The 23,512-nt window shown below is 36.1% G+C and overlaps 2 protein-coding genes across 4 annotated transcripts in view; one reads left to right on the forward strand and one right to left on the reverse strand.

Moving 5' to 3' along the window:
* The first annotated feature begins 2,017 nt into the window (after positions 1-2,017).
* LOC149215104 (putative galactinol--sucrose galactosyltransferase 1) lies at positions 2,018-6,779 on the forward strand. 2 transcript variants are annotated; one of them, XM_089392516.1, is made up of 6 exons: positions 2,018-2,329; positions 2,431-3,139; positions 4,982-5,062; positions 5,196-5,303; positions 5,578-5,659; positions 6,220-6,779. In XM_089392516.1, exons 2-6 carry the CDS (start codon positions 2,757-2,759, stop codon positions 6,502-6,504), a joined length of 939 nt encoding a protein of 312 aa, XP_089248642.1. In that variant the 5' UTR covers positions 2,018-2,329; positions 2,431-2,756; the 3' UTR covers positions 6,505-6,779. The 2 variants fall into 2 exon arrangements, with proteins under 2 accessions (XP_089248642.1, XP_089248643.1); XM_089392517.1 differs by lacking the exons at positions 2,018-2,329; positions 2,431-3,139 and adding an exon at positions 3,221-3,391.
* A 5,891-nt stretch (positions 6,780-12,670) lies between these two features.
* LOC149215105 (serine/threonine-protein kinase GRIK1-like) overlaps positions 12,671-23,512 on the reverse strand; it is a 132,096-nt gene continuing 121,254 nt past the window's right edge. Inside the window, exons 7-11 of one of the 2 annotated variants that reach the window (XM_089392518.1) lie at positions 14,788-14,883; positions 14,497-14,563; positions 14,078-14,193; positions 13,914-13,992; positions 12,671-13,796 (exon numbers count right to left, since the gene is read on the reverse strand). In XM_089392518.1, coding sequence (XP_089248644.1) covers positions 13,624-13,796; positions 13,914-13,992; positions 14,078-14,193; positions 14,497-14,563; positions 14,788-14,883 — 531 coding nt within the window. In that variant the 3' untranslated portion in view covers positions 12,671-13,623. The remainder of the gene's footprint in view (positions 13,797-13,913; positions 13,993-14,077; positions 14,194-14,496; positions 14,564-14,787; positions 14,884-23,512) is intronic. The other variant, XM_089392519.1, reaches the window with a different exon arrangement.

Here is a 23,512-nt window from a genome sequence, read left to right on the forward strand (position 1 = left end):
TTCTTATTGAACATGTATTAACCTTAAAATATCTTCAATCACCAAATACTATATGCACGACAAAGGCATGTAGTCTTGATAATTTACACTTTATCAACATATAGGCATGTAGTCTTGATAATTTACACTTTACCAACATATATACAACACAATATATATAATATACATGAATAGATAATGGCTCATGCGTGCGTGAAAGGCTTTCTATTTTGGTGAACATATATGATGTAATGGGTCCGGGCCGTCCGTTTAGACGCCCCGGCCAGTATCGAGTCTTAAGGAGCTGCGCTGCAGCTTATGATGTATGTACTATGTACAGAATGTATTTGACAATATATAGCTTCTTCAACTACGTCCTCCCGAACTTTGCAGTTGAACCACGCTATTTGAAATCTCTACAAACATTGCTCACCAGAATTTTAAGGCAATCTATCTGCCCGAAGAATTATAATAAAAAAAATGAAAACTAATAACCAATTACATATTGTTGGATTATTACATCTGGTTTTTAAAATCAAAACTATCCAGTAAAATAAAAGCAAAAACACAGTAAAAATGAAATTTTTAAGTAATTATTTACAGCTTTATCGAGATCACTCCCAACCTGCTATCATACAAAAATAATTTAAACTACCTCAAAAATAAAGTGAGAGAGGAAACAAATAAAAGCGTTTCCAAAGGAAAGTGCGAATTCAATGGGGAAAACGAGGGCAGAGCGTCTTTGAAAAGCAAGAGTCCATTGCACACATTCATTCAAAAGCAAAAGCAAGAGTCCATTGCACACATTCATTCCTGTTGAACTCAGCAAAGACTTTCACATAAAATTTAAAAGCAATAACACACCGTTCAAACATGCAATCTCATTCGAAAAATCAAAGATCCACCTTCATTGCAGGTCTTGTATAGCTCTTCACTTATTTCTATTATCTCTTCACTTATACCGAATAGAAATGTTATGATAAGTTTGTATGGCAAACAGTTCAGGTCTGCTTTTTTTTTTTTTGCAGTTCTGGCTCTCTTAGCTTTCTCCTATTTTCTTAGTTACAGGTCACCAATAATTTTGGTAATTTTGATGTTTTCTTAACTGAAATGTGAAAATTTCATGAACAATTCCAGAAATCTGCACTATTTGACTAGAAATATGTCAAACTCTAAACAGAAAATGCGAACTCCGTAGGCTTCCAACTGCGAACCACTTCTTGTTCGCCAAGGGAAGGGTTATCCCTCCGAGGAGGTTTCAGGTTATCCCTCCGAGGAGGTTTTATGTATTCTCTCTGGGTTTCAGGTTATCCCTGCGAGGAGGTTTTATGTATTCTCTCTGCTCTGCGCTGTAGCTGGGATTCTTGCAGATCTTAAATATTGAGGTTTTATGTATTCTCTCTGCTCTGCGCTGTAGTTGGGATTCTTGCAGATCTTAAATATTGAATCCGCCGAAGAACCCAATTGCAGTGACTCTAAACTGAACGCATATCTTCAACCTTGTTGCTTCAGCTGTGAATTAAACACCGTCGGTGCCGCTCACCCCATTTCCGCGATGTATGAGGAAAAAACATTGTGTGAGTGGTTAATATAAATTCAAAATTCAAATTTCGAGCGGGGTTGTGAAATTCAAACTTAAAATTCAACGTATGGTCGTATAGTATACCCTCGCATATTCCTACGGTATGGTGGTGGCGGTGACACTGGAGGTGGCTGGAAATTCCTCGCGCTCGGCTTTGGATGCATTAAAAACCGCTTGTCCGTAATGGGATGCCCATCGATTGTCCGTCGTCCGTAGTGAATGTTGTTGTATGGGTCCCAAAACCGCTTGTCCGTAATGGGATGCCCATCGAATCGTCCTTAGTGAATGTTGTTGTATGGGTCATAGCCCATGAATCCGCATGGCTTTCAAATCGGGGTATGTAGTATGCATTTGTATCAGGTAGGGGCATTTAATGCCCTATGGCAGGTTGGTTAGCTCCTACTAAAACTGTTTACTTCAATGTTCTAAAATCCCAATTTCCAAATCATATCGCACACTGTTTACTCCAATGTTCTAAAATCCCAATTTCCAAATCATATCGCAGGCTGGTTAGCTCCTACTAGAACTGTTTACTCCAATGTTCTAAAACCCCAATTTCCAAATCATAGCGTTCCATTGACATGGAGACCAGTCAGAATGATGGGAGGGAGGCTAAAACCCCAATTTCCAAACCATAGCGTTCCATCGACATGGGGACCAGTCAGAATGATGGGAGGCGGTCTTACCACGTTCCCCCAATGTTTCTAAAACCCCAACTTCCAAATCATAGCCTTCCATGGACATGGAGACCAGTCAGAATGATGGGAGGCCTTAGCACGTTCCCCCAATGTTTCTAAAACCCCAACTTCCAAATCATAGCCTTCCATGTCCCCTTCCATGGACATGGAGACCAGTCAGAATGATGGGAGGCGGTCTTAGCACGTTCCCTAGCGGAGTGACCAAATGGCAGTGGAAGAGAATGCAAGAGCAGAAATCCTAGCTTTACGAAATGCAGAATCGAGTAGAGCTCAGAGCAGCCACGGCCAATCTTGAAAATCCTTGGGAAAAATCCGCCAAAGCCCTTACTTTGTTCGCTGTTACCGCTGACAAGCAGCTCCAAGCCTTGGCCGACAGGTTTTAGAAGCCCGGGGAATCGCTCTCTGCATCGAAAAAGATGGACCGGAAAGCCTCGCTTTCGATGGGAAGCTGAGCGAGACACGTTCCCTGGCGAGGGACCAAATGGCAGTGGAAGAGAATGCAAGAGCAGAAATCCAAAGAGCACCTTAAAGCCCGCCTCCTGACAAAACGCCCGCTTCAAATGCAAAAGCGAGCAGAGCTCAGAGCAGCCACGGCCAATCTTGAAATCCTTGGGAAAAATCCGCCAAAGCCCCTGCTTTGTCCGCCGTTACCGCTGACAAGCAGCTCCAAAGCCCCTGCTTTGTTCGCCGTTACCGCTGACAAGCAGCTCCAAGCCTTGGCCGACAGGTTTCGTAAGCCTGGGGAATCGATCTCTGGACCGAAAAAGATGGACCGGGAAGCCTCGCTTTCGATGGGAAGCTCTCCGTTCGAAGCGCGACACCGTACAGTAGGGTTAACAGCATCGATGCCGATGATGCCAGGTCGTCCCGCTCACAGCAGGTCAGTGGATCGACTCCAGCCAGGCAAAGATATAGTTCTTCATCCTCTAATCAACAGCAATCAGACAAATACTCCAAAGTGACAAGAAGAGCGAGAAATAGTAATGATACTCAAAAATCAACTGATTTCACAAAAAGAGCGAGAATTAATAATGATACTCAGAAATCAATTGATTTCTCTACAAGGCACCAAATAAATTCGCTTGCGGGTTCTAATTCGGTAAAAGATGACGATTCATATACTTCCCATGTGGTGCGTGATATCGCACTCCGGAATGGCTTCTGTGAATTTTTTTACTTTACCAGGTTATGGTCACAATAAAAATTTCCAATACCTTAGTAATAACTGTATAGATGTACATTTCAGAGTTCGAAGGGTTTAATTTTCCAAGTGCCAGAGTTTTCCAGGGTTTTTGGTTTCTGAAACGACCCAGTATCTTTTCCTCTGAAGTCCGGTGTACTAAGATCTTCAGGACCTGTCCATGACTGCTCCAGATCTGCAATCAAAATAAAACAACGAATCCCATGCCCAAACCATTTAAGGAATTTTTGAGATTGTACTGGACGAGATAGTCCTCAATTTCAGAGTTCGAAGGGTTTAATTTTCCAAGTGCCAGAGTTTTCCAGGGTTTTTGGTTTCTGAAACGACCCAGTATCTTTTCCTCTGAAGTCTGGCGTACTAAGATCTTCAGGACCTGTCCATGACTGCTCCAGATCTGCAATCAAAATAAAACAACGAATCCCATGCCCAAACTATTTAAGGAATTTTTGAGATTGTACTAGACGAGATAGTCCTCAATTCCTGCCTTTGTTTCAGAACCGAAAATAAACAACAATTAGGGCTCAATTTATATATCAATATTCTCCATAACCACTAGCTCCTTTGTGCTGCAGAAGGATAGGGTTATATGAGAGGCCCGAAATGACTGCCAGGCATAGTATATAGAAGAGATTTTAACCAAAACGGATCCGAGACACCATAGAGGACACTTGAGATCTTTAGGGAAGGTAACGATCTACACACAGGTTTATCCTAGTAAAAGTTAACTCTGTTCTTCAAAAGATTATCCATAACTACTAGCTCCTTCGTGCTGCAGAAGGATATGGCTATATGAGAGGCCCGAAATCACTGCCAGGCATAGTATGTAGAAGAGATTCTAACCAAAACGGATCCGAGACACCATAGAGGACACCTTAGATCTTTAGGGAAGGTAACGATCTACATACAGGTTTATCCTAGTTAAAGTTAACTTCGTTCTTCAAAAGGGACAACTAATCTCGTCCTAAGATTTTTTGCCTGGCCCCAAAGGGTCAAGTTGGTTATCAATTCCCAGGAGTAAAATAGGCATTTTGATTTTCTCTTGAATTTACTTTGTATTTGGCATTCCAGTAAATCCCGCTGTTCAGACATCTTAAGGAGTTTATTCAGTTTTTGTTGGTGCTGGAACGGATCCCTGTGAAGGGATCCCTGTGAAGTGATTACTAGTGCAGTAAAGTAAAGTGAGAACCTTTTCCATGTTTCAACTTTCATATTTAATTTCCTCTCTTTTGGAACTTCTTAGATTTCAGTGTCAATGTTATAGGATTGAAATCAATTAGTGATAACGCAGGGCTGTTGAGAGGCATTCTAAAACCTTTGCCCATCGTGAAAGAAAGACGGTAATTTCTCATGGAATTGAAGTTTGGCTCTTTATTGGTGTTTGAATGTGTTTTGTGTGCTAAAAAGTTTAGCTCGCCTTGAATTTGAATTGAGAATGACACATATTCTTGTATTGTTTTACTAAGTCATTATAAGTTCTCACTGGTTCTCTGTAGTCTTATGATTTGGATATTTCTCTTGCAGTTATCTGATATACTCAATTGGTTTGGGGGACGCATTTTACACAGATGTCACTACCGAGGGTGTAAAACAAGGTTTAGAAAGGTTTATTATTTTGCCAGCCCCCTTTTATGTTCTATAATCATATATTAACTCTTGTCTAAATGTAGTTACATGGTGATCTTATCCTAAGACTCCAGTTCCAAATGATTATGATCTTTTTGTATTTCTTTAATAGTCTAGAGAAAGGGGGCACGCCTCCAAAGTTTCTGATTCTTGATGATGGCTGGAAATATGCTGAAATGGACCCTAATGCAAAGCCTTCTCCAGATGGCAATACAGCAAAGTAGGTTTGACCATATTTTTTTTACAAATATGATATTTGAAGACAATAATTCTATCTCTCTGAAATCTGAAGATAATTTCCATACTCTTTATTTATCTGTATGCTCCAAACTCTGCATTCTAGCACTTGCCTCATGAATTCATAAGTTACATTCTTTGTTTAGTGACTAGTCGATATATTCAAACTATCATTTGTGTATGCAAACTACTTACCTCCATAGTTAATTTGGCACGCTACTTTGTTCTCAATTTATATCAAATTTATATGATTCTAGGTACATTTATGTTTGGCATGAGTCTTTTCTCAAAGTGGCAATGCTGGATCTTTCTTCCCGTTTCTCTAGTCTTTTGCAAGTGGTAATGTTGGATTTTTTCTTCCTGTTTCTCTAATTTTCTAATTAGGTCTCAAAATATAAGGTCTCCTTTGTCTATCAATTCTGAGAATATTGAGCTTTTAAGTTGTCAATGATTCCTTAACAAGATTGTTTTATATTGTTTCTATTTAGCGCACACTTCAGTGTGGAAATGAAGTGTTCAATCCTTTGTTTATTGCATAAACATCATGTCTCAAGAGTAGTCTCTCTGCTAGTTTGTAAAGTTTGAATGTTTATTGCGTCATTCATTTGTGATTTGTACAATGAGATTGTGCATTTTGTAGAGTACTTTACCCTTCTTCAAGTATTCTAATTTGACATTCTACCAGTGATATTTTACTGTCAATAATGTGCACTAAGAGGAAAGTGTGAAGCAGCTTTAGTATAAGTACTATGACGATATGACAATTTTTTGTGATTCTATTCAAGGTTATATTTGCGTCCCAGTATGGTTGTTAATGTTCTGGAATTTATTCATATCAAGCATGGATTGAATCTTGAACCACTTATTCTAGAGTCACTAAATTGTTTCATCTGATGCAGGGGTTAGCCAACGACATCTCTTTTGCTCCCATTGGATTGATCAAAATGTTCAACTCCAGAGGAGCTATTAGTGCATATGAGTTCGATCCAAACACCTCAACAGTGTATTTGAAGGTTCGAGGTTGCGGGGATTTTGGAGCATATTGTTCTGTGAGGCCACAAGCCGTCTATGTGGATTCTACCCAGATAGAATTCAGTTATGAAGAGGAATGTGGTCTAGCCACTTTCACATTGAGAGTGCCAGAAACAGAATTATATTTATGTGACATCAGAATTGACATATAAATGTTTTAACCAGTTTAGATTTAGGTGCTGCATAGTTCCCTACTCAACGGGCAACCTGAAAATGTTTACTGGTTTGAATGCAAGAAGTATGATGATGCCCCCAAATTCACAATAAGGAAAGAAGTGTTAGTGTTAGTTCTGTATCTTAGAGAACTAAATTTAAGGACTAGCGTTGTGACTTGTCATATATATTATCTTCAGTGCCTTGTAATCTCAATTAGGATTGCAAGGCCATTTGGAAGTTCCAAATAAAATAAAATAAAATAAAATTTTCATGTTTGACTTGTGTTGGGCTTCATTTTAATGTTGCTTTGACGTGGTTCTCATATGGATCATTTTGTTATTGAGTTTCCTATGTCATTTATACAGCATAGGGTTCATAAAAATATATATATTGCTTAGATATATGGATCTGCACTCTATCTAACTGATAAAAAAATGAATTCAAAAAGATCGCGAAAAATAAAATAGAACTCCCTGATCTAACTTTAGCACTGTATCTTTAACCTGAAATATAATGATAAACTTATCCTATTCTAAGGAAGTTGTGCATGCCTTTGGTTTGAGTAGATTGTTTGATTGTATTACATTTAACATTTGGATTTATTTTTTCATTCAAATTTGGCTATAGTTAGATCACCTAACATATCACATTTTTTTTGTTTATGTTCTTCTTCCATATACACTACCAACTTATGGTGTTTCCTTTGCAGCATTTGGTGCAAATGCTAGTTATGTTTCATCTTATCTCTCAATGTGTGTCAAAATGCATGATACAATGAGATGTTAGAGCATAATCTCTAATTTTTAAGTTTGATAATAATAAATACTATGTTAATTTCTATCTAGCTTTCTTAAGAATTTCACAGAACAACAAAAATGTCATTCTAAACATTGATACAAAGGATACATGTTTATCATCTTGCTTGGGGTAAGGGAGGGGTAAAGAGAAATATAAGCCATTCTCAAAATAAAAAATCAAAGGCAAACAAACAAAATAAAAGAATATAATAAATAAAGATACATGGAATTGAGGAAAAAAATGTTGTTCTAAACTTTGATACAAAGGATAAATGTTTATGATCTTGGGCTTGGGGTGAGGGAGGGGTAAAGAGAAATATAAGCCATTCTCAAAAAAAAAATCAAAGACAAACAAATAAAATAAAAGAATATAATAAATAAAGATAGATGGAATTGAGGAAAAAAAACGATAATTTAAAAAAAAAAAAAAAAAAGAAGTAGTAAAAATATGATGATACTACTAACAAATGAAATTTGTAATTTAATATTAATATGGTCTCTGATGGCAAAGTTCATTTGTTGAACTTCGGATGGCAAAGTTGAGAAGTTGTCACACTATTCTAAAGTTTGAGATTCTCAAGTGACAACACTCGTGTAATAGCCACTTATCACGCAAACCATCTTATCTATCTTGTCCTCTTTAATAGTGGATCATAGAGGTTCTATGAAATTTATAATAAATTTTAACATACTTTATTTGTTATCCATGATTAAGTTTAAAGAAACTTAATTTTAATTTAATTATTATTAATTATTAAAATTAAAAGATTTTATTCAATCTTTAATGATAAAAGGTTGGAAAATAATAATTTTTACATTTAAAATAAATAAATTATTTAAATTACATAACAAAAAAGAGATCGAGAAATTGATTTTCAATCAAAGTAACAACAAATATATTTTATAATTTTATATGTCAGTAATTTTTTTCTACTTTCAAGAAATATCTTTATATTCTATATGAAGAATATACATGTTTCAGTCTTCTAGAGACTTTCAAACTACAAGAAGGAGGCTAGAAGTCATTACAAGGATATATTCATTATGAACTTAACATGTTATATGCAAGAATTAAATCCAAATAACAAGGATAACAACATTTCCCATGACCACCTACATTACATTATATTAACAAACTTTTGATAAGTTATATATACACTAATAATAATAAAAAGTTGAAAAATAATTGTACTTAACAAGTACACATTTAAAAATAATAATAAAAATATTCTCCTTTCAATTATCTAAATTGTTTTAAAAGTAACTAACTAGAAAGTTTTCAATTTCAATTAAAAATAATAATAAAATACTTTGTAATTTCAAATATTCTTTTGATGCGTTAATATATACTTTAATGGTAACAAAAATTCATGACTAATGAGCCACATTTTCTGAATACCCATAAAAAAGAGACTCTAATCTTGTATCCATATGGTGCATAAGCACTACATATTATATTCATGTTTTGAGCATGCCCCAATACTACTTAATCATGGTAATGTTTATTTTAAAACTTATTTAAAAAAAACTCCTAAAATTGTAAGTTCATGGGGTCTTTTTGTTGGATGGTGATAACTCTAACAAAATAAAAACAATGAAAGACCCTACTTACATTATACACCTCTAAGAACATGACAAATCCAACATGATTTTATCCATCACTCATTATTTAGGTCAAGCCCTTTATGAAATGAGTTTTCCAAAAATTATAAAAACATGAAACTCAAGAAATTACTCATCAATACTATTATGTTATTTTCATTGAAGATATTTATGTTACATTTATCTCTCAATGTGTCAAAATGCATGATATGATGAGATGTTAGAGCATAATCTCTAATATACAAGTTTGATGATAACAAATATTATTTTAATTTCTAGTTAGCTTTCTTAAGAATCTCACAAAACATTAAAAATGTTGTTCCAAGCATTGATACTACAACGAATACATCTATATGATTTTGGGCTTACGATGAGTGGTGTAAAGAGAATTATAAAGCATTCTCAAAACATCTGGAAACCATTGTTGGACATGTATCATTATTGCTAAGCTGACAAACGAATAAATAAAAGAGTATGATGAATAAAGATGCATGAAATTGGGAAAAGGGAATGATCATTTTTAAACCAAAGAAGTGAATATTTATGATACTATTTACAATTCTCATTGTTGTAATCCAACTTTTAGTGTTAAGCCATGATGGGTAGCCCAGTTGGTTGAACCTCGTGCCAAGTCTTTGTCCCTCTATCATGAGGCATGGGTCCAATTATCCTTGGGTCCATCAACGTCAGTCCTTGGGTCCATCAACGTCAACGTTCGACAGATGAGTCAATTGTGCATGAGACCCCTTCGGGTGGGCCCACCTAAGGTTGTTACGAGGAAAAAAATTCCAATTTTTAGCATTAGCATTGTTAACAATGTTCATTTGCACAAGTTTACATCTAAACTTACTCAAGAACATATAGTCAAAAATTTCACTACTCTAAATTTTTAATTCAAACATATTTAGTAATTAGTTTTATGTGAAGCAAAGGAAAATTATCCATTATCTTTATGATGAGTTTCCCCAAACTTGTACAATATTGGTGGATTGTTGAAATATTTACATACAATTCTTAGCTGTGTTTTGTTCCTTTTATCAATTGCATTAGTGGGGATACCATGAATTAAATACCATGTAATTGAGAGGCCATATATCAATATGAATGCAATTAACTATACATCAACATACTTAATATTATTAGTGAGATGGGATATGCAAATATGACAGAAGGATGACTTGATTTCCCTAATTTTGTTCAATATTTATTGTTAGCTCTTTCAAAATTAACATTCAACAACTCATTTGTAATTTAATCTTACAAATACATACACAATGTGATTACAATTTATATTCATAACTTATGACTAATATTTTTTGTTTTTTATATTGCCAAGGGTAGAGGCAAAGATAACAAAGGAAATATTATCACAATGAGTGTTAAGAGGTAAAGTTAACAATGTAAACCACATTGTAACAAATGTGGAATTATAAAACATGAATCATGTAAACTAAATTTGTCGTCAATTCATATTAACACAAAGATCAGCAATGCTTTAAACACATTAAATTAAATAGGGATTCAAAAAGACAACATCCGAGCTTATTTGAGAAACTATAATTAAGTGACATAAAATTGTGCATACATCAATACAATGGTAAGATATTTATCTGGCCGTGAGTTATATGATCGATTTAAATTCATTGTAGAAGAGTACATTGTATCAAAGAATAGGAATAGAACAGGGGCAACTAAAATAGAAATAATTTTAATCATAAGATATTAAAATAAAAACAATAAAATTGTAGAAGAGTATATTGTATCAGGGAATAGAGAAGGACCAACTAAAATATAAGTAATTTTAATCATAAGATAATAGAATAAAAACAAAAACAAGTATTGAGTGATAAACCCTAATCGAGCAAAATGATTAAATCCTAATCGATGGACAAATCGATTCAAGTATTGTCAAATTTTACAAAGAAACAGTGATGCAACTCATGATCATTCACCAACGCAATATTGAAAAAAATTGTAGAAGAGTATATTGTATCAGGGAATAGAGAAGGAACAACTAAAATATAAATAATTTTAATCATAAGATAATAGAATAAAAACAAAAACAAGTATTGAGTGATAAACCAATTATCATTCACCAACGCAATATTGAAAATGAAAACATTAATGTACTTGAGATGCTTATACTTTTTAACATTTTATGTCATTTAAAAAAAATTATATTAATTTTATTTTTGAATTATCCTTCTGAAATGGGTTTGAACCCCTCGAAAGGCTAAAAAAAATCAATTACAAGCAATGCCCACTACCATTAAGATTCTATAGAGATTCAATTTTGAACAATGACCCCTACCATGAGGATCCTATTGCATGGGTGACAACAAACAATTAATTCTATTGTAACCGTACGCTTCTCACAGCAGTGCTATGAGATTCGTAATAAAATTTAATTTCCAAATCCTGGCCAACAAGTCAAAAGAGTTTTAATGTAAATCTGGCCAAACATCGTCGATATTTCAAGGGGTCGGTTGGCATTTGGATTCAGGAGCCACTATTGGGATTCTTGTGCCTACGTGCCTACTCTTGCAACTTTCAAAGGGGTCATGCCTTTCCAGCTGCTCACAAAAATGCTTTGCTAATCTTATTTTTCTTAATGTTAGATATTAATTTACCAAATCCTCAACAAATGAATAGAAAGAATTTAATGATCAAATGGAAATTTCGAAAAACATAACAAATAAAGATATAATGCATTGAACTTACAAGCCACCAAAAAACTGGAACAAAATATCGATGGACATTATCACGACCAAATGCACACCAAGTGTAAGAAATATTATTTTCAGTGTTAACAATCTAGCACATTCAAAACTAATATTACAGGCAACTGCCATTTATGCCAAGTCCCCTTTCCTTGCACATCATAACATCTCAATCTAGTTGCAAGTTAAACATGAAAATAATAGTGTAATTAAAAATGAAAAACAGTTGGTTTGAATACATAATGAATACAAAAACTGTAATACAGATTTCAGTTTTGACTTATGAGTTACCATTTCAAGTTTGTACAATACCCGAAACTTCCAGCATCTCCCCATTCAACTCTCTTCGTCTGCAATCTTCACTATCTGAGTTCCAAGTTCTAGAATAATTGCAATTTTTCTTTGAAATTGTTTCCTTCTAAAGCTCAGATAGAAACATTACAATGCCTGGGAATCAGACACAAGAAGCAGCCCACTCGAACAATTAAAGTGGCCCTTGAGGGGCAAACAACTGAACACGAGGACTTTCATTTGGTTAAGCTGTCGTGATAGCGCGTACTTTTCTGTCAAAATCACCCAGGGATTTGCACATGGCTCCAATTGCTTATTCATGGCTCAAGAAATTTAACCTTAGTGGTTGCCTTAACATACAACCATCTTCACTGCTGAACTTTAACCCCACTTGCAAAAGCTTAAAATTAGAAGCTCAGACAAAGATGGATATTGCAATTTCAAGCAAAAACATGAAATGGCTATTCATACATCACTGCATAAATTAAAGCGCTGATTCCTTACCAGTGCTTCTTGAACAATAACTAAATAATAGAGGCCAATATAAAAGGAATCGAACACAATCCGCAAGCAAGGTTCCACAGTTCAATCAGCCATTTAATGCCTTCTTATCAGTTCAATGGATTGGTATAAGCACCGACTGGAAATCTGATCAAACTCAGCCATGTAGCAAATGAGTAGATAAAATCAGTTTTGAGATTTCCCAAAATCTTCCATTCAAACTCGCATCTTTGGTAGATTTCTGGTACCAATCATCTTGTTATAGAAACCCTCAGCGCCAAGAAATCAGAAACGAATCTATTGGGTTCCGTTTGTGAATATACAGATGCATCATCAATAGATAAGAATAAAAATCTAAATCTAAATATGAAGCCCCATATGACCATTTTATTCAGGGACAGTTCCATCACTGCCATCAAAAACCTGGCCACACAATTAGCTTGCTTTTCTATTGTTACACTCGTCAAGTTGTGTACCACAACCATAAAAGGAAAGGTCTTTATAATATTCCACTACAAGAAAACTAACTTGACCGATTCTAGATCAATTTGAAATGGCCAAGATCTCTGCAGATATTTGGACTGGCAACCATCCTAGCTTGAAAACAGGTTGCACAAAGCCGTAAAAAATAAGCTATCATAAATAGAGTTATTACATGCACAAGGTGCTTAAAACCCTCCGTCTCACATACCTTTACAAGGAGGATGCACAAATTGCAATATTATTTTATTGTGAATTACACCAGGGAATTCCTAGTATGATGAACTTGATTGCTACATCTTACCAGCACATATTCTACAACAGAGACACTGAACTTGCTTGCTACAACCTTACCAGCACATAATCTGCAACTGACACACCGAGATCTTGAAGAATTCCCCCAGAGCTCTTGACAGTGAAGTGCTTTGAAAGTTTGAAGTTTGAACATTAGCCACCATATCATGTGATTCTTGATTATTATTTGCATGGTTAGAACTGTCAAATAATATTCCTTTGAGGTCCCAATTGCATTAGAAGGAAGTCCAACTAAAGCATGCCGCTGAATATCTAAAGTCATACAGGCAGATACAATGTACAAGCATCATAGAGCAACTCAATATAAATACAATGAGCAAAGGAACCCCCTCTTCTGAAGAACCACAGCATCTCTTCCAAGACTAAGCAGCCATGAAATATGTAAAAATAAAAACCATAACCATCCCTCTTAAACTGATTCTGACAATGCTTCAGAGGAAGCTACAGCTTGCTCATGATGATCAGAATGATATCTGGAGCTACCCTGTTCACATTTCCCCAAAACCTGCACAGTTGACGTGAAATCCTTCATAACCCACGGATGCCTTGCAACAGCCTCTAAGCTCATCCTTTTCTTCGGATCTGTGAAATCCAATAGTGGCAGCTTGATTATTATGGTGAATTTCAAAATTTGCAGCAATGCAACTCTTAAAATTAAAATCTGCTCTGTAAAACATTCAATTGAGAAAAGTCACTTACCCTTGCAAAGAAGACCTTCGAGTAAGTTTGCAAGTGCTGGATTCATATCCTCTGGAAGTACAAGTGGATCATGAACAATCTAAGCCACCATCAGTAACAACAAAATAAGTATTTCCCTCCATCCGGCCTGTTTGAAAAGTCAAAAGCAGCAGAGATTCATTTACCTTGTCATATGTGCCTTGCAAGGAGTCACCAATGAAGGGATAAGAACCTAACACCATGCAGTATAGTGTCACACCCAATGCCCACACATCAGCAATTTTACCATGATATGTCAAGCCTATTGAAAACAGGCAACAAAAATTGTCAGGCCTACTTTGACAACTGAAGTATCTGTCCTTTAACATGTGACCCTTTCTTCCTTTCCTCTGGTCTCTCATTTCATTGAACAGCCTTTTATTTACAAGAGAACAAGCATGAATTGAAAATATAATATATGTCGAGTATAAGAATGTAATCTGACAACAAACAAGATGGACAATATATCATCGAAGATATGAATACAGTACAAATTAGCAGCAATGATTGTCCAAATCTTGAGCAGACGGTATTTGTATAACTAGCAAAGTTTCAAGCACTCTACCTAGGCAACATTCTGGTGCAGTAAAAACAGGAGTACCAGGAGACCTTCGAAGCTCATCATTGCTGCCCTGTATACATCCAAAGGAACATTGGATTTTGTAAAACATTTCCTCCCAGTAATTGAATCCTCATTGTCCAACGTTAACATTTAATAAAAAATACTCACCTAACAATAGTCAACAGTAGGCATTTGTAATTGTCTATAACTATGAAATGGTGCAGTTTGAGAGGTCATGTTTAGAACACATTCACTATCAGAAAGGAAGGTACACTCAGAGAGCAACTTTCTTACCTCAAACATCCTGCTAACACTGAAGTCAGAAATCTTAACTGTTCCATCGCTGCCAACCAGAAGGTTTTCTGGTTTGATATCTCCATGAAAGATATTCTGCACAGTAATTTTCAGGTTCCCAACTAAGAAAGTGGATGGAGGCAAGTCCAAATTTAACACAGTAAAAAGAAGATAAGTTTCAATATTAAGCTATTTTATTTTTCCAACAACAGAGAGAATGATTGGTATTCTCCTTCAAATTGTTTTAGTGAAAACAAGGTATGCAATATGTAAATATTTCAAAATTTGGTAAAAAAAAAATGCAAGAATAAAAGCTTGAATAAAACCTTTTATGATTTATCCAATGAAATGAATGAAAAAAAAAGTACAAGATATTGAAAATAATAGTAATAGATGAAGCTTGAAAAGTTAATGGGCATCCACACAAGATAATGAAAAATGGAGATAGCAGATAAATGTTGCCAAAAGGAAAGGTCTTAATCATGGATAATCATAATCACTAGATTCAATTTCCCAAGGAGGACAGATATTATCTCCATAAAGAAGTTAATTTACGTTCACATGCACTACTCTCACTTATTCTGTAAAACTAAAATGTAGGCATGCCAACGCACGACATAATAGAATCTTTGTGATCTGTAGCTTAGATCTCCTCAACTACAGAACATGTCCAATTTTACATTGATATGTGAAGATGTAACCTACCTGGTCGAATATTAAATTAATTCTTTGACATCAGGCATTCGACTAGCAAGGGAATTAGAGTTTCCACGTCTTAATATCTAATGGCCATAAATACCATAAATGTGACAAGAGAGCACAAGATTGCTGTAATGAAATTGTCAGAAGGTGTAGCGTTTACTTGAAACTTTTAATTTAGTTTACATGGTCAGATACTCCATGTTACAATCACGTAGCTAATCACAAATACCCAAGTACCTTCTGTGGTCCTTGACCTATTTAATCATCAATATGCTTATCAAAGAGGACAAATTAGCCTCGGGACACCTCGTTTCATGGTAAGTTACACATTTCCCAAGGCCATTGAAAGTTGCAATATTGAGGGTGTTAAAAGTGAACAGCATGATGTTAGGAAATGCCCCTAGGAGGGCACTGGATTAACCATCTACACAGGACTGGTATATATTCCCATTTCCATTTTCTCACTATCAACAAAATGTTTACTAAAATGACTGATATTAAGACTGAAGGTTTCTCGCCTTGTCTTCTGGTTCAAATCATGCTTATTGCCCCAAATAATTTTCTAACAAAGCTATGATGACATGCATGTGGCTTATTTCTAATTGCATGTAGCTGTTATTTCTTAATGCATCATGTCTACATCATCATAATCCATCTAAAACTACCTTAAGAGCAACACATTGAGCTAGTAAAAGATTGGATTAAGTTCAATCAAAACTTAAGTCAAGGATTACAATCAACCAGTCTTATGAAAGATAATGTGACATGAAGAGTCATGGTGTGTGCCATGCTGTCACAAGGTCCATACATAAGACAAGATAGGATTTTATAAATGTAAATGATCATGAAAAGTAAGCAATGGAAAAAAGTACATAAAATTCAGGTAGAATGTGGGAGTGCAAAAACATCTTCATCGATACTAAAAGTGGGAAAAGATAAAGAACTATATGTTTAGCTATGAGACAATATAAGATAAGGTGCAAGTGCAAGTGCAAGAAAGATGCTAGAAATTGATTAGCATAAGGTGTTGAACCTAAGAGACGATGTCAAGCCCTGCTGGACCTGACACTGGCTGCTGAGGATGAGTGAGAAGACTGCAATACAGGCTTCTCACTGAAGTTATCAATAACCGTGAAAGGGCCAATGCACTGAAGGTTATTGCCAGTGCATCAATATATTTCTCATTCTTCTACTAAACCCAGGTTTAAGTTATTGCCTATGCATTATCCTTACTTGCAATTGTTATATGTTGGAGGAATGGGAAATTCGCTAGGGAAGGACTCGTTCTATGAGATAGGTTTTATACTATATAGTATAGTGGTTGGCTATAGTCATGACTCATAGGCATTTGACTACTTGAGAATGATCTCCATGGAAGATTTGTTTAGCGATATAACATGTCCAACAAGGCAGAACCACTTAGAGATGCAGATAATTTCAAACTCAATCATTGCAAACCTATAATACTGAAGGCTTGCATCCAAGATTCGTCTATAACAGTCTCTTATTTTTATGTGTTTCAGGTGTGGAGAACCAAGATCTCTAACCTTGGATCAAATGTCTGCCGATTAATAACTTACAAAGGATGTGGTTGGGCATGTCTACATACTTTTGTTTAGACATTAATCACCTCTACTGGGTAAAAATCTTGTAATTCCAATGATATACCAAACCCCAATATTTATCAGTTCCAGCATTGTGTTCTCTTTGTCAGAAACATAAGAAATTCATTAAACAAAACTAAGACCAAAAACAATTGAAGCTGACAACTGCATCTTCCACAAGACTACCACTTGAAAAATCAAACATTTGGGCTTTCACAAACATTAAGGTTCTTTAGCTGCATGCTTGTTATCCTTTTCATTATTAGTTACAGAAAACCTGTCATACGCTAGCAACGAGAATCAATGCAAATGCTTAGAATCTAGTAGTTGCACCCATTCATGTTTTTCCAAGATTCTTACTCATGCATCCATCATTTACTGGTGTAAAATAGCTTTCAGCAGTACAAAAATGCAAAATATAAAGCAAGATCCATATCTCCCTCCAAGTGCAAAGTAAATCGACTACAACATGATATCTCAATACAATTCTTCAACCACAATAGGACAAAAATCCTGCAGAATGGATTTCAAGATTGGCGATGGCTGCAAGCAAAATGCACTATACAATGCCCTCACACAGGTTAATATATGCCCCACAACCTAAGTTGCAGGAAACGTTGCCCAGGGGTTTGTTTCCAGCCGGAAACGAGGAAACTCGGACTGTACGACCTGGAAACTCATTTCTAGTCGTACTGGACCGTTTCACGCTGGGGAAACGTGGCCAGTACAGTCGGAAATGAGTTTCCAGGCCATACAGCGGAGTTTCCAGTTAACACTTGATGTTTTCCTTTTCTTTTTTTAATTTTTTATTGGGCAACTAAATATCTTTTGGATGCTTCTAGATGCCTCTCTCAAGTTATAAAAAAGATAATTTTTTTGAGTGGGGCAGCCTAATGTTCAAGCCTATGGCCCTAGTGTTGATATGCAGTTCATCGTAATGTTAAATTCTTAAAGTAAAAGGATGAAAATGAAAGATAAAGGATGAAATTTTTAACATTACAATGAAATGACTCAGGGTGTTTGAGAGTGGTTTCGCACTCATTGGATTTCATATGGAGAAAGTAGAATTTTAGATCTCACTCAAAATCCAGCAGACTTATCTGTTTTTCAGGATTGGGGGGATTGCAACGTTTCCATTGGATTTTTCCATGTACTAGGGTAGGGAACTTGTATTTAATCAATAGAACCAAGCACTCTATTCAAGGGAGACTCCCAATAATCAAGAGCACCGAGGGTACTAGGGTATGGAACTTGTATTTAATCAAGAGCACTAAGGTCGTTCGACTATGTAGGAGGAGACTCCCAATCAAGCACGAGACAAGAAATTAGAAATTCTCGTGGCTGATTTTGGATATTGTTATTTTCATTATGTGATCATTCATGAGTAAATGTGATGTAAATTTATAGACTTATAGTTTATGCATTGACAGTTTAATCATAATGTAATAAATTAGAATGTATCATGTATGCTTTATGGTTGCACATATTTCTTAAATGTCCTATAATATATATATATATATATATATATATATATATATATTGTGTTTCCCCGTTTCCAAAATTTGGTGGGGGCACGATTCGTACCCATTCCCGTTTCGGAAACTCGTACTCATTTCCCCATATCGTGCAACTTAGCCCACAACAATAACATCTAGGATCAACAAAATCCACAACTCAAATGAAGCCATTTTTATGCACTGGTAAACCACAATCCAAATCAACCCAATTTTATGGTATAGTAAACCACATAAAATGCCAGGTTGCAACACTGGGTTTCCCCACCCTAGCATCCCATGCACCACTATTTCCTTTGATATGGAGTATTCAAAGTTCTACACTACCAATCTTTGATGGGATATTCCCTCCCTCACCTATTTATTGTCCCTCGAGATAGCCTCAACCAAAATGAGCTTCTTTCCATAGTCATTTGCAGTGATCCACCACCTTTCTAGGGCATGGGAGTAGAGAAATGCACACTGGGTATGTGTGGAGAGTCTGGAGACACCCCCCAAGATTTAGGGGAATTTATAGGTGGCAGGGGACATCAAGGCCTCTAGCATAGGGAGGCCCAACTCTAAAATTATGAAAACGCTAAATGAAATCCTAACAATAACAATTCAACTCATGCAAATTCATCATTGTACAATGTAAATACTAAATTCAAAATTGTAAATGACAAACATGATTGACATTCAGATTCAGAAATGAAATACATTGATTTGTAAATGAGATACAATCATTCAAATTCATCATTCATCATCCTCAATAGTACTAAGTAAAATAGTAAGAGTGATGACTTATAGACTCCATATGAGGTCATCAATATCTATAGTCAAGACTCAAAAGTTAAAACTAAATATTAACAATGGACAAGGAACACTGAAAATAAAATTAGCATCAAGGAGTCAACCCCATTGAATGGTCCTCTACATCCATTTGTTACATAAAGTCATCAAGACCATCAGTGGGTGTGTCACTATCTAAGTTAGTAACCAATAGCATGCCAACCAAACCATGCTACAACTCAATTGGTCCATCGTCCTCATCTATATGTGTACCACCCTCTAGATCCACATCCCATCATGTTGCTCATCCCCTATGTGTTAGTTTTTGTAGCATCGGAGGTGTTCTAGTCTCGAAATTTTGAGGAGAGGCTAAAACACAGGAGTTCTCCATAACCCAGGAATCATTTCTGGAAATTCCACCAAGAAGTGTCTGAATTAGATTATTAGCATATTTTTTAAATATTGCCTAAGTCTACACTTAGGAAAAGGGGTTAATGAATCAGTGTTAATTGAGAAATGTGTGAATCATCCAAAAACTCACACAGATCCACCCAGATATGATATTAGCCATCAATTAAGATTTAATCTTGGTCGTTGGGGTCCAACAAAAGATTATAAGATGTCGTCGATGGGTAGATGGAGAACACACGTGAAGTTTGATTTCCTTGGAGAGTTCAAATTTCCAAAGAATAGCAGTTAGTTGCTAGAAGAGTTCGAGCTTCAAAAGGGAAGCAAAGAAAGAGAGGGACAAGGACAGTGAAGCCAGAGGAAAGTTTTCTAGATCCGATGAGTACTTTGCAAGGAGGTCGAGGTTTTCTCCAAGAGGCTGCGCAGAGGCAACGTAGAAACATTAAGCTATATGTCGACCAATTTCTCTCTACTACAGAGGAACTAGCAATCTATGACAATAAACATATAATAAGAAGTTGGATCTCTGGAGCATCATCCCCATGCATGGTCCACCAACCAATAGGATCATCCTACCCTAAGTCAATACAATCTTCCTTAGCATTAGGCTTCTTGAAGGGATAGTTAAGACCTACAAACTACATCCATTGTCTGCAAAGTGTTCACCTCTCTTCTACATTGTACATCTTTGTAATGGCAACTCGAAATCCCTTGTTCTTTGAAACCTCAATGGAAAGAATTCTACCACAACTTGCCATATACAATTTCGGGTTGAAAAAAATGATGTCATGTGCAAGTTGTGTTCATCCGATCCCACCTACATTCAAAAATGGGTTGAATCTGGTTCATATAGAACACTAAAGAGGGCTCTTTCTCACAAATGGTTGCCTTTACTTGACCTAACGTGCTATCAAAAGTCATATAGATTTCCACAGGATTAGGAGAATTTGTGTCAATGCATCAAACAACCTCAACTATAGGGTGTAACAATGACACCAGATAACTACAATTTTTCCACCAATATTATCCAATACTCAAAGTTTCATGTTCTTCCCCTCATATGTCTTGGATTTTGCCCACTTGTTCCAATTCGAAGTCACAAGCATGGCCTACAATGTTGACTGTACCTCCAACATCCTCTCCAACAAGAGAAAATAGCTAGCATCTAGGCATAAGAAATTCCTTCCTCGAGTGAGACCTTACATGGCCAAGGAGGCGTGGTGGTTGCAAATAAACATCTACACATCTCCCACAAATGTCACCAAGGTGGATACCGACTTAATTTTGCTAATGTCTTTTAGTGCATTGTTGAGTGCATGCACACAACAAGGGGTCCAAAAGATATCATTATATTTAATATGAACTAGTAACCTAGCTGATTTGCACATTATTACTGCATCTATCACAGCCTACATGACATTGATAGGTCCAACTTCTTCTATAGCAACTCAAAACAGCTTAAATTGGGAAGTTGCATCTTTGTGTTTTTTATAATAAGTAATAGTTCTGAGTTTCTCACAAAGAAAGGTCCATCTCAGCATGTAACTATGATGTTGATAAGTGGACATTTGGTAATGTCCGTCTATCCAGCCACAACAAGAAGCAACCTGCCCTCACTCATGTCTATCTCAACTACTCTTTCTGCATAGTGATATAAAACACTTGCCTCCCTAAAATCATTGTCCTCACATGTGAAGGTTCCAATGTTGTAATTGCATAGACCGTATCCTTAAAATAAAGAGGGCCACTAACATGGAAAGGAATGTCATTGACAGAAAGAAGCTTTCCCAATGACATCATTTGTATCATCATGATTTTGCTTACCATACATCCCTATAATAGTTGGTCTTATTGCACAAGAACAACAACCCTTATTTCTGAATGAAGATGTCTCACTCCCAACAAAAGATGGTGGAGGCGTAAATCCCATGGAACTTGCAATTGCCTCCATATTCTAATAAGCTTGGGACGTGACATTTTCGCTGGAGAAAAATCCCTTTGCGTCCTCAAAAGCAAGGGTCTTTGTAGCATGGATAATTTTGTACATCTGTTTGCCACCTATGCCCAAAAGGTGTTGCCTCCTAACCCCATTATAACTCCCAATAATCCAAGCATGGCCACAAACATTGCATGTCCAACAACATGCCCCACCACTTTGCTTTCTTGGGGTTTTTGTTGGTTAAGAAGCCAAGTAATTTGGCTGCATATAGCAACAATGGCCTTTATTGGATAAAATGTCCCCGTTGCATATACAGCAAATGCCCTTGCTGGGAATAGACTGACATTGGCTTGGGTTTCATTCAACATTGACGAGGTGGCAAGTCCACTCCCACTTCCAACCTCTGTCCCACTCCCCACATGACCCTCCGCTTGGAACCTTGGGCGTCATAGTCATTATCAGTCGCTTCTATTGTTGGAATCACTCATCTCGCTGGTTTTAAATTTTTCTATGCAGATTGTCAATTTTTGGCAGCCTGCAGCAAAGGGTTTCTCATTAAATTTGACCCACGTAAACTTGTTCTTAATTTTTCATGGTTGATCGCCTGCCCAAAATCTGAGTTATAAGACTGGAAATATAAAATCGAGACATAAAAATAAAAAATAAAAAATAAAACTAATCAGAAATTAACAAAACAAGAATAATTTCAATTTCAAATTTGAGACAGAGGGCCTTGACCCCACCTCCACACAGCTAGATGAATAAATCTGTTAAAGAAGAAACTCAGAAATGTGATGAAGTGGAAATCTGAAATCAGCTCAAGAGAAATGATAAATTGCTCTAAGGACCAAGATGGAAGTTGAATCGCTCCAGAAGAATCGCTAAATTGCCCAAGGGAAACCGTGTCTACCTCATGGCGACTCATTATTCTCATGCAAAAGACAAGATCATTTTGAAAATGAAATACGAGATAGAGGATCAGACAGTAGAAGCTTTTGCGTTTTTGAGTTTTTATTTCTCATGTGCTTTTTAATTTTCATAGGTTACAACTTACTAGCAAAAAATTAGGGAGAGGGCACCTAGGTGTTCCGCTCTTCAACGAGGGGTACCTAAAATACCCTTTTGTAAAACACATTTTGCACAATAGTAAAACATTTTGGTCTATGTTTTGTCATTTCTTGCAAAAAGGTGGATACAGCAAAATGGTTCACCAAGTGCCCCCGCAATCCTCGAAGTGTTGGAAGAATGCCAGTGCACCCTCCACAAGCTATTTGGGAGGCTAATCTTACCACCATTCAATCTCACAATCCACCTACACCTCACCTACCTTTTGCCCCATGCATTGTTGGTTCAATGAAATTTAAACTCCAATGCAATAATCTTCTTTTCACTTCCTCCACTGTAAAAGGTGAGCTTCCCTTTCCTTGCAAAGACAAGAGCTTAAGGCCCTACCCCATTCTCCCAAAACCTTTTGCTATGCCTTTTCCCCAAACATATCCTCAATATTTAAATCCCTGGTCCATGATCTCGCATACAATTCAATTCAATACAAAGCACAACTTGACCAATTCAATATGAAACTTGCCCTTTGTTGAATTTTTGTAGTTGTGGCCGATCTTCATAATTTATATTTTAGCCCTCGTAATGTATAATGAATTTGTAAAACATGTTCTTCATGTCACTTTCATTGTTTATCCCTTGATAGAATTTATATAAGACATGTTCTTCATGTCGGATTTATAAGAGAAAATTTCGAAATTTGAATTTTAAATTTTTGGCTCCAAACT

The sequence above is a fragment of the Pinus tabuliformis genome, chromosome 1_1 (assembly GCF_031772625.1).
Source record: "Pinus tabuliformis cultivar Carrire ecotype Pingquan chromosome 1_1, CPIR1, whole genome shotgun sequence".
Taxonomy (NCBI): Eukaryota; Viridiplantae; Streptophyta; class Pinopsida; order Pinales; family Pinaceae; genus Pinus; species Pinus tabuliformis.

Excerpts from the sequence above, each read along its gene's own strand:
- LOC149215104 (XM_089392516.1), top strand. The coding sequence starts at position 2,757 with ATGCAAGAGCAGAAATCCAAAGAGCACCTTAAAGCCCGCCTCCTGACA. Across the intron at positions 3,140-4,981 it reads GGTCGTCCCGCTCACAGCAG|TTATCTGATATACTCAATTG; the intron begins GTCAGTGGATCG and ends TTTCTCTTGCAG. Across the intron at positions 5,063-5,195 it reads GTAAAACAAGGTTTAGAAAG|TCTAGAGAAAGGGGGCACGC; the intron begins GTTTATTATTTT and ends TTTCTTTAATAG.